Source organism: Malaclemys terrapin, chromosome 3 (genome assembly GCF_027887155.1).
Source record: "Malaclemys terrapin pileata isolate rMalTer1 chromosome 3, rMalTer1.hap1, whole genome shotgun sequence".
NCBI lineage: Eukaryota > Metazoa > Chordata > Testudines > Emydidae > Malaclemys > Malaclemys terrapin.
In genome coordinates this window covers 12,582,509-12,594,580 of record NC_071507.1, presented here as the reverse complement: position 1 = coordinate 12,594,580, position 12,072 = coordinate 12,582,509, and the positions used below count along the sequence as shown (strand labels likewise).

The 12,072-nt window shown below is 38.8% G+C and overlaps 1 protein-coding gene across 2 annotated transcripts in view; it reads left to right on the top strand.

The window, feature by feature from the left end:
- SEL1L2 (SEL1L2 adaptor subunit of ERAD E3 ligase) overlaps positions 1–12,072 on the top strand; it is a 64,800-nt gene that overhangs the window by 33,378 nt on the left and 19,350 nt on the right. Inside the window, exons 6-10 of one of the 2 annotated variants that reach the window (XM_054021456.1) lie at positions 8,072–8,125; positions 8,239–8,298; positions 8,397–8,478; positions 11,105–11,259; positions 11,839–11,895. In XM_054021456.1, the coding sequence (XP_053877431.1) occupies positions 8,072–8,125; positions 8,239–8,298; positions 8,397–8,478; positions 11,105–11,259; positions 11,839–11,895 (408 nt within the window). The remainder of the gene's footprint in view (positions 1–8,071; positions 8,126–8,238; positions 8,299–8,396; positions 8,479–11,104; positions 11,260–11,838; positions 11,896–12,072) is intronic. The other variant, XM_054021457.1, reaches the window with a different exon arrangement.

Below are 12,072 nucleotides of genomic sequence, written 5' to 3'. Positions count from 1 at the left end.
TGGAAATTAATTGTTTTTCCAATCATGTCTTGAACCTCCCATTTTAGGGAAGATTATATAGAAGATCATAATAAATCAACTCCCAATACACTTAATCTATCACTATTCTTGCTCCATACCAGTCGTGACATGCAAGTGAAACTATTGATATCAAAGGTTGTCCTTGTGAAAACAATTTTAATAATCAATGAGCAACTTTTAGCCATTGTCAATGAAATATTGTTGCTACACCTGTAGGCTCTTGCAAAAGTGGGCAGAGTAGCTCTTTTGTGGATTCACTCCTTCGATTCAGCGAAATCCTATAGAGTATTATTGTGGAGCTGCTCATCCTCTGTGAAGGACCCTACCTGTAATGTCCTTCAGGGTTCCATCTTGTAACTATGTTTATATTCCATACAAAAAACTATGACAAATTTCATCCTAGAAGTTGAAAGTTTCAGAAAGATACACTATCAGCAGTTGAAAACAAGGGTTAGAATGGAAATTGTACCTTCATATTTGTTGTTGTTCCCTCTGCACTGATGCCACATTCTTACTCTTTATTTCCATTCATCTTTGTGTCAGAAAATGAAACTGGCTGCTATGCAAGCCAAGAAGGACACTGGCTGGCAAGAGGAATCAATACGTATAAGAGTGTTCGCATTGTATATTGATGGGGTATTTCCAACTTTCATCAGAATAATAGGCAGCCTCAAGGTCCTATTAAATCCAATAATACTCCTGAATTCCAAGATAGTAGCAATGATCTGTTATGCCTTTCACCATCTGTGGCACCCCACAAGACATCTTAGCTTCCTCTCACCGAACACAGCATCACAGCAGTTATGGTCATCTGAAAGTGCTTGCTGTCAGCTCCTGTGCTGTTCCTCCCTGCAGGTGCAATATTGAAGGCAAAACCCAAGATGAGCATGACTTTAAGCCGTGTTTGCACCCTCTGATTTCAGGGCTCCTATGGGGGCCAAAATGCCCCTCCTTGCATAACCCAGGAAGCCTTGGGAGCAATTCAAAATTACAGCAGACTCCCTACTGCTGTAATAGCTTGTGGTGCAAGCCAAAATGGCTGTAGCAGCATGTGCTGTTCCCCCACCCTTTCCCATCTTGCTCAGTTCCCACCAGAGCTTCCTCTATCCTGGAATTTACAGAGGAACTAGTGATTATAGGGGCTAGAGTTAGGAACATAATCCCCCCCTCAAAGGGCCAGCAGTAGTAGTGCTAGTTGAAGGCCTCCACCTTTGAATTCAGCTCTTTTTGGGAAAGCCAGAGTCTAGAGATCATCATGATGAAATTCAAGATCCATTCATGTTAACATTTTATTGACTTTTGTTTGTTGAATTTCCTTCTTTAGTGCCTAATTTCCATGGTGACAGGCTCTACAAAAGAGAACCAAATCTTCTGAAACACATTAAATCATTTATCATTTCACCACAATATTCAATCTAAGTAAGTGCTGTTCTGCAGGCACTGGCTCACAATAGGATTAGTGCTTAAATCCAGTGGAATCCTGTAAATCCTATTAAAATAATTGATCAATCCATAAATGGTATCAGAGAAAAATATAGCTACAATTTAAAGTATGATGTTTTACTGTCTTGGACCAGTGCCATAGTCTAGCATTGTAAATGGCTAAGGTCCCACAGCTCTTCCATTTATTTATTTAAGGAGAGAATTAAGTCATAGAACTAATTTTATAGATTAAGAGATTCCAAGGCCAGAGTACCTAATGGAAAATACCTGGGACAACCTTATAGTAATCAGATGACATTAATGGCTATAAACCAGTCCAAAAGAATCATCATCAGCATGGACCCTGAAGTCACCAAGCACATTCACCAGCACCTCTGCATTGTGGAAGCACTAGGTGAAGGGACATTCGTAAACTATCATTAAGCCCTTTCCTATGTCATCCTATGACTCATACATTAGATGGACACACTCTATTAGATCCTGTTTTAATCCACAATTGAACTCACACAACACTTACACAAATGTATAACTATAAACAAATACTTAAGTACTTTACTGAATCAAGGCCTTAGAGCAGGTAACCTGCTATGTCTTGCATTGGATATAAAAAAATCACAGCCACCCCTTCACAGTCCCTTCTCAGAGTTCATACTGAACTAAATACCTAGTAGAAATCATCTCGGCCAGTTATTCATGATGAAGCTTCAACCAGCCATATCTCAGTTATTGATGCTATGCCAGAATTCTCATCCCTAATTAAGTCATGGCTGATGGTAAAATTTATTAGCCACTGACCATACATTAAACAGCATAATTCAACACCAAACATACTTGGAGGATATGGGAGAGTATCATGCTGAATTGTGAATTTCTTGGGTCCTCGGTTTCTGTCAAAGACACATTTTATAATTTTATAATCGTGAATTAGTTTGTAGACTTCCTTGATAGGTTTAGTGCCTGTTTATATGGAGATTATTCTAACGGCATCTTTGAAAATCAGATTTTAAAAGAGAGGAGATCTGTGCACGCAGGGAGAGCAGAATATCAGTCATGATCCACCATGTGGATCTGAGAAGAGCGTTTTGTTTAAATTTAGTAGGTAACCTTTGAATGTTTGCAGTAAGCCTGCTAAAATATTTTAACTATATGGTGAAAAAATGTATCATTTACAGTAATTGATTTTATTATAAAATTATTTTACTCTCTCTCCCCCTCAACTCTCTCTTTCTCTCACACCTACTCACCCGTCCACCCACCTACCCATTCACTCACCCACCAATCTCACTGGACATAGTTCCCAGCCGCCCTCCAGTTTTTACTTTTTTCGTATCCCCTCTCTCCCAAAGTCATCGTGTCTTAGAAGTACCGTTCTGGCTGATGAAAGCTGAATCTGAAACATCCTGGAGACTGTCAAAGCCCTTCTGGAAATGAGCATTCACTGTAGAGCAGAGGTAGTCAATAGGTGGACCGCATGCCAAATCCGGACCGCCAAATGCTGTTGAACAGACCCCCCCAAACATTTTATTTACTTATTATTAGTATCATTCTTGTGTTTTTTATTATTTTCTCTGGAATCTGGACCTTGATTATACCTTGACCAAGAACTTTGGACTTTGACAAAAAATAATTTACTGCCTCTGCTTATAGAGTGAAGCAAGGTACTCCCTTTCTCTGGGCACTAATCATACTGCCTCTCATTGTCCCAGCCTGAGATGACTTGGTCACAGTAACAATTTGAAATTTCCCAAATTAGCCATATGACTTGTCATTAATCACTAGTGTAAACATGTAACACTTTTAAAAAATTATTTTTTTTGAGTTAGAATGTCAGGAAGCAAAATTAATTTAAACAATCTAATTACATATTTTCCTAGTTCAAATGCACAAGATAATTTTATTCTCAAAAATGTACAGAAATTAAATTGATCTTGGGCTGAAAGCACGTATGCAATGTTTTAGTCCCCATCACAAAAATTTTACAGCCAAGGGACTGAAATACAATTGGGGATTAAAGTGGAAATCGTGACATTGCATTAATTATAATAATCACAATCACGTTTTAAAAATAAGAGGGTGTTAGAATTGAAATATTTAATGAATAAACATGAATTACTGCAGATAGAGTTAAGTCATTTTAAAATAGAACTAGCATTTCTCCAAAGGTACACGTCTGCTGCAGAGCTACACTATGCAGTCCCAGGTTGTCTTGTATGCTCATGACCTTGGGAGTTGATTAACTAGGGTAAATCGTAAAACTCAAGATCCCTTGTAAAAAAGAAGTCCATGCATGTGCCTCAAGGTGTGTATACACACAGCTTATCTGCCAGTTCCTTTTCTCCCATAGAGTGAATATACATTCTGACTCTACACTGTTTGCATCATCTCTTGCATTTAGAGCTTTATAAGGGGATTGGTTTTTTGTCTCTATGTCTGAAACTGTTTATTCATAATGTTCCAATTTTTATTTTAATGTAAACTTTGCAGTTTTGGTGCGGGGACAAATTTGAGTGTGCCAGGTTACAACACCCCTCACTCAAATTTGGCCCAGCCTCCTCTCCATCTGTTGTGACACTGTGAATGAGTGAGGTTGTGACCTGGTGCACAGGATCACAATGCCATTCAAATTTGCAGCAACTAGTAAAAGTTGTGGTGTATGTTAAATGTTGCAGTTTCCACAACAAAATCACAGCCCATGATTTTCTTACAGCCTTACCCATGAAACTTCTGCTTCATTGGCTACTCATTGCTGGATCTATGACTCTTTAAAGGACTGATCCAAAGCCCAGTTAAGTCAATGGCATCATTTGGACTCGCCTAGAATTAGTAGCAGCCACTTTCAGGGAGTATTTAAATGCACCTGTTCATGGGAACTGAAGTTATTGAGAGTGGAAGAACAGAGGTGTCAGTCTGTCACTTGGCCAATAGTGTGGCTCTCTTGTGAGATCATATTAAATGAAAACATTTGGTCTTTCACTATCTGAACTTTTTTACTGGGTGAGACATTACACATTTCAGTATCCAGCTATGTTGGGGCCATTTGTTCAAAAATATCCAAAATATTCCTAGTGCACGATCTTATTTTCAGAGAAGCATCTTTCTCAGCAGAATGAAATATGAAGATTTACGTAGCTCATTCAGTTTCAGCTTTGTTGGGCACTGAATTTTGGAGCTTAGCTATCAAGGTGATAGGAGCCTTGCATGGATGGATAGATTTAATAAATCTGACTTAAGCTAATACTGCTATTTATCAAAAAGATATTCCCACTTCTTCCATCCTGGGGAATGTGTGATCACTGAAGGATCATTTTTTGGGTCCATGATGCATCAACATCCCAAAGGCTCTTATTATCCCTAGACATTTTTCATCTAAAGGACTTCTGAACATGGAGAACTGTGTGAAGGTAAAAGACTTCAAGTTTTTGTCACATAAGGTCTCAATCCAATGACCATTACTGTCAGTCAAAAGACTTCCATTGACTTCGGTCCTTAGGTAACATGGTTTCTTAGCCATATTAGGGCCTTAAGACTTTCCCTTCATAAAGAGACATAGACTTGCATCATCCTGACTTCCCAGTCCTACTGTAGTTTGGCCCTTTATGCAGAGGGACAGTGTTCACATAACTCCAGGAAACCAAGTTACAGACATGACAGATTACCAGTACCCCAAATCCATATGTATGGTAATCATTTGTGCTATCCATGTTCCAGGTAAATGGGCATAGATTTTCCCCTCGGGGACTTTCTCCTTTTATTGCATGGCTTTAAAAACAACATTTGTCACAGCCAAACCCATTGTTCCACCCTGTTTAAAAGTTATTTAACATAATGGCTTTCCTGTTTAGCCTTCTGTAGCAGGGATTCTCAACCTTTTTCTTTCTGAGGCCCCCCCCCAACATGCTATAAAAACTCTATGGCCCACCTGTGTTACAATAGCACGTTTTCTGCATATAAAAGCCAGGGTCAGCATTGTGGGTAGCAAGCAAGGCAATTGCCTGGGGCCTCATGCCACAGGAGCCCTCGCAAAGCTACATTGCTCAGGCTTTGGCTTCAGCCTTGGGTGGTGGGGCACAGGGCCTGGGCTTCAAACCCATGTGGCAGGACTTCAGCTTTCTGCCCTGGGCCCTGCTGGGCGTCCCCCATGAAACCTGCTCACGGCCTCCCAGGGGGCCTCAGACCCCTGGTTGAGAACCATTCCTCTATAGGCTCAGGGCCTGGATATTTTGAAGCCTCGGGAGAGACTCATCTCCTTGGTGAAGCTACTGAAATGAAAAGTTATTGTAGCCACTCGACCACTTGGGTAAATTACCCTATAACGCTGTTTTTTCTGAATCTTCTGCCCAGATAGACCACTCTAGTCTCTCACAGAAACCTGTTTTTTAACTAATCTATAAAAGTTTCAAAGGAATAAGAGGCATTTCCTATCATGATACAGTAGCCAATATTAAAAAGGACTAAAATGCCATGACCATCAAATAACTAAAGTTTCCTTAGTAAAATCACAGAAAGTTAGAATTCCAAAGAGAGTGGCAGGTTGGTGTAGTATTTTAAGAAGCACTGAGACACACATTCTGATTACAGTTAGACCCATTTAAACTCAGACTAGTTCTGTTGATTTTAAATGAGTTACCACAGATTTACACCGACATAAGTGACATCAGAATCTGGTCATATGTGTGTCAGAGGAGAGAGGGTCTCATTTATCCAGGATCTTGGAGAAAAGGCTCTCAGGCAGCAGTGTGCCTCACCATATACACTTCTACCCCAATATAACGCTGCCCTCGGGAGCCAAAAAAATCTTACCACGTTATAGGTGAAACCGCGTTATATCGAACTTGCTTTGATCCATCCGAGTGCGCAGCCCAACCCCCCACTTTACCGCGTTATTTCTGAATTCATGTTATATCGGATCACATTAGATCGGGGTAGAGGAGTATTTCCTTTGTGTTTTGGGGATTCTTCAGAGCAGAGCTCAAAAGGTCAGGGAGGATAGGAATTACATTTCTTTCCCCATTTAACACCCTGGAATGTTGCTTTTAATTTTGTATCCTCTTTCATGTTCTGTGAGCCTTCTCTCATGGGTGGGATATGTAGTACAAATGGTGCATGTATGATACAGTATTGAAATACAGCTTTCCCTTGTATTCTTTTAAAAGGCTCAAAAGCATTGTTTCTTCACTGTTCCTGAAAGGAGGACAGAAATACTGCTATGTTTTCTCCCCCACTTACAGAAGGGAAACCAGGGACTGTTCATTAGGTGGAGCCACATTAAACCCTTTTTCCATGGGTTTTAGTTTAGGCCCTCCCATAACTTCCTAGTTCTGAATTTAAGATGGCTGGGAGAGGGTTACCAATCCATTGCGTAGTGAGCTATAAAAATCAAGGGAAACCAGTTTGTCTCAATCCTTAGATTTATTTTGTTTTCCCATGTATTTCTGTTTACTTTACCAAGTAAAAATAAGGTTTCTTCTCTGTGATCCAAGGAGAGAAAGAGTTTGGATTTTTCTTCAAACATCAGCCACTGCACAGAAATGAGTTGTTAATCAGTAAGGGGCAGTACACTACAGCTTGGCCCAGCTGTGGCACTTCTAACAAGACAGAGGTGCTGTGTAGAGGGCATATAAGGTGGCTGAGGAAAACTACCTTTTTTTTTCTTTTGGGCAGACGTGTAGCTACAGGAACAAGCCGTCTAGTGTAATCATTGTGAATTGGTGTGCAAAGTAGAGCTAGTCATGACATGATTTCTTTCTCCCACTGCAAAAAAATAAGTTTCCCCCCCCATTTTTGTCCCTAGTTTTTTATGGAAATTTTTGGATTTTACAGGTTTCAGAGTAGCAGCAGTGTTAGTCTGTATCCGCAAAAAGAAGAACAGGAGTACTTGTGGCACCTTAGAGACTAACAGATTTATTAGAGCATAAGCTTTCGTGGACTACAGCCCACTTCTTCGGATGCAAGAAGTGGGCTGTAGTCCACGAAAGCTTATGCTCTAATAAATCTGTTAGTCTCTAAGGTGCCACAAGTACTCCTGTTCTTCTTTTGGATTTTACAAAATCCAAATATTGAAAATTTCAGAAATGAAATTTTTCCCATAGAATTTGTTTTTGTCAAAACCAATTTTGTGTCAAAAAAATTTAAACCACTGCTAGTCAGAATTGATTTGAGCTGGTGCTGCTTACTCCAGCATAAACCATGAAACAAGTTTTCGGTGCTTCAGTTTAGGTCATGGCTCTTAACAAACAAAATGATACCACCTTGTTGGAGGAAACTTTCTCTGGTAGTTCAACTAGACAAGTTTCAAAATAACCAATATAGTTTTCTTTAGTTTTTAACAGTTATCTAAGATTAATCTTATCTTGAATCATGCTTCACACAAGCCTAACCTGCTCACCTGACTGGTAACAAAAAAGCAAAGCACCATAGCAAGTTACTAAATGAAGACTTCATAACCCCAGTTAGAAGAGTTTTAACTCTTAAAAGCCCCTCACAAATCAGAAAAGAAATTACATACAATAAAATCAAACAGGCAGCATCTGTTTCAACTTGTATAAACAAAATGAATGACCACACATAAATAAATGTACTGACATGTGATTTTATTTTGGATCTGCAGGCTTTAGGATTTATGTTTTCATATGGCATAGGAATGGAGTATAATCAAGCCAAGGTAAGAAAAATAAAAAGTGATACACTTTTAAAAACTAAAGAAAAGACTTACCAAAAATACTACTGGTTTTGTTTTTTTCATTCCTTGTATAATTTTTTGTTTCTATGTTTTAGGCACTTGTTTATTATACATTTGGAAGTCTTGGAGGAAATTTGATAGCCCAGATGATTTTGGTTTGTAAATTATGTATTTGGCAGCTCTATTTCTTGTTCTCTATATAATAATCCAAAGGTTAAAGAATAAGAAAAATATCTGTTATTTATTGTATTAGGGATACCGTTACTGGGTCGGAATCAATGTTCCAAGAAATTGTGAAGCAGCACTAACTAATTACAGGAAAGTGGCATATTTCAGTAAGCAATCCACATGTTATTACTATTGTCATATCTCATCTTAGAACAAATGAAAAATAATATGTGAAGTGAAGAAAAAACAATTTCTCATTTATAACTGGTTATATATCGTGACTAAGTTCCTCCTCTATCTTGGTGGGTCCTGCGCTTATAGGCGGATTTTCTTGCCTCAGAGTTTCACCATGTGAGTTGGGGAACAGCCCAGAGACCTTCCCGTCTGGAAGAAACCACAGTCCAGGTCAGTTGGGAGGTTTGGAGGGAACCCAGGCCCACCCTCTACTCCAGGTTCCAGCCCAAGGCCCTGTGGACTGCAGCTGTCTATAATGCCTCCTGTAACAGCTGCATGATAGGTGCAATTCCCTGGGCTACTTCCCCATGGTCTCCTCCAAACACCTTCCTTATTCTCACCACAGGATCTTCCTCCTGGTGTCTGATAACACTTGTGCTCCTCAGTCCTCCAGCAGCATACCCTCTCAGCTCCTTGCACCTCTTGCTCCCAGCTCCTCACACTACAAACTGAAGTGAGCTCCTTTTAAAACCCAGGTGCCCTGATTAGCCTGCCTTAGTTGATTCTAGCAGCTTCTTATTAGCCTGCCTGCTTTAACTGGTTCTAGTAGGTTCCTGATTACTCTAGTGCAGCCCCTTCTCTGGTCACTCAGTGAACAGAAAACTGCTCATCCAGTGACCAGTATATTTGCCCTCTACCAGACTCCTGTACCCCACTGGTCTCGGTCTGTCACAATATATATATATATATTGCACCCGATTCTGCTCTCAGATGCAGCTTTCATTAAGATTTTCTACAGGAGCTATGCACATATATCTAATAGTAGAGTTTAAGCTATGTAGTATTGCAGTCTCATGAGTTCCATTAATACTGTGTATTTTCAGATAATAGTTACAATAAGATTTTGGAAACATTCTAGGGACATCATAGTTAAAGTTCTAAGACAATTTCCATTAGAAGCCTGATTTTGGCATCCCCATCTTCATAAGAGGAAGTGAATCTAGACACACCCTGGACATCATTGGCTATGCCACTTTCCAGCCAGTGCCACCAGTTTAAGGGGCTGAGCACAATCTCTAATGGCATGAGGGAGGCTGCATCTACCTTGTGTCACTGCAAACTTATACCTCAGACAAATTTCTACTGGGTACCCTTGCCCTAATCATGGAAACTAATCTGATGCTGGAACTTTAGAATCTCCACAACTATGGTAGCCTCAAACATGGTTCTCCCAAACCACATTCAAACTTATAAACCCAAAGAGAACCACATTTAAGGCTCCATAGAAGTTTTAAACCAAGCCAACATAGCCATATAGCTCATGACACCTATATTTCTTCACTGAAGTTTGAGGCAAAACCTGTTCAGCCATTTGAGTTATGAGCTTGCCCAAACACTTTCCTCTTTATAACTGAACATGCCCCACATCAACTGGAAGCATGGGTGGTAGGTTTTACCATACACTTGAAAGCCACATATTGTTATTTATTTAAAAGAGATGACTAAATTTCTTGTGGGAACTGATGAGGCTTTTCAGTGTACTGGTGGAAGGAGGGCAGAGATAGGGGGCAAAGTTAACAGTGATGTTAAAATGTTCACTGCATGTTTTTTGAACTCCCAACGTTTCACTGATGTTTGTTAAATTATAACACTGTTCATTTTTTAAAAGTCACATTCTCAACTTTAACTTTAATTTGCCTGGATAAAGATATTCTTTCTCTCTGAATTATAAAGTAACCTTCATATAATATTTTATAAGAAAAATGGAAAACCAACTTTTCATATCTGAAAGTAATATATACCAAATTGAAGTATCTTGTTTTATTAATTTCCATGCTATCTTTCCCATTTATCAATTTTACTCTTAATGCAACACCAATAAAATGTCATTTATTGCTATGCTCATACCAAGAATTATTGACCTTAATATTCAAGTTATGAAAGTAATTCCCATATCTTACTTCTAGTTCCTCAAATACATACACATCATCTTTATGGAAGTTGCATAAATGCAGCAATAACCAGTACATTTCTGGCAGGAATACTGTGATTTTGATAAACATGGTTGTCATTTCTCAGGTCATCCCATATTGGCCTTCCATCTACATGACATAATGAGCAGATAAACCAATGAAACTGCGGAGTTTCTAATGCAAATCTAGGCACTGTCCCTTCTTCCAAGTTCCTTGCTTTTGTTCTGCTTCACATAAAACAAGTTTCTTCGTCTGCTCTCACTTTCTACAGTTGTCCATTTTTAATTCTCAACTTGTTAGTTGAAATCCAGTCTTACACTAAGTGTTGTAGTTATTATGAGAATTTGTCATCAGCCCTTTTAAGTGTCTTTTCAATTTGCTAATCCAATGGCCTGCTTTTCATGTTTCCTCCATTGCCCCTGCTACAAAAGATCTAGATGGCAGGGGCAGATACCATCATTTTTCCTGAATTCAGCACTGTATAAACAATGCTAGAACATTCTTGGTACATCTTTCGACTTTATTTGGCTAACCAGTTTTTTGCATAATTTCATGAAACTCTATGTAATGTACCATCCACATTAATAATCTCTAATATAATACCACTGTTCTATGTCAACTCTTGTCTTGTCATTTTTATTAACAGTTGCTGATAAATTAGAAAAAAATGAAGAAATGCCAGTAGAAAAAGTGAGATTGATGGAAAAATCAGAAAATCTGAGTTCAAACAATGACTTCTTAGATTGGGATGTACACCAATACTATAAGTTTTTGGCTGAAAGAGGAGACACACAGATACAGGTAATGTATAAAGCTAAGATACTTTTTTCTGGAAAAAATGTTGACTTCTGGGGACAGGACAGTATTCATGAACTACAAATGTTTTGTCATGTTGTAGTCAACGGGTACAGGGTTTGGGCACAGGAAATGGGTACAGGAAAATGGATACAGGAGACTCCTTGGTATGGCTGAATCCCTACATGGCACATAGCCATTCATTTCCATTGGACTCCATGCAGACACAAAGGTCTGCTCATATGGATCTGATTGCAGGATTAGGATTTTAGAAGTCAGCTCTTTAGGCATGAACCATGTGTTTGTGCAGTGCCTAGTACAGTGGGGTCCCAACCTCGATTAGAATTTCTGGGTGCTACGATAAAATGAATTGAAGTAATAATTTTATTAGGTTATGCCAAAACCATTACAATATTTATTCCATTGTATGAAAGCTTTCCAGATATACTACTTGCTCAGAAGTCAGTAATAAAGTACTTTCAAAACTTTTATTTTCTGCCCAGTGGGAATTAACGGTATTTTTTCTGGGATTTCAGAAAGACAGAGAATATTGCTGAAATAAAATGTTTGAATACTTATTTCCAGGTATTTCTTGGACAATTACATCTTGCAGGAAGGAAGGGACTAGAGAAAGATCATTCTGTAGGTATATTTAAATAAGAGCTGAGGATTAAATCTTGCAACACTAGTTTTCACTACAGCCAGTTTATTTGCATAATGAATATTCTGCAGTAAACGAAAGTCATTTATCTCAATTAGGAACCCCATTATACACTAAAAAAGACTTTATTCTACCGAGTTTCAGCTAGCATGGTTATG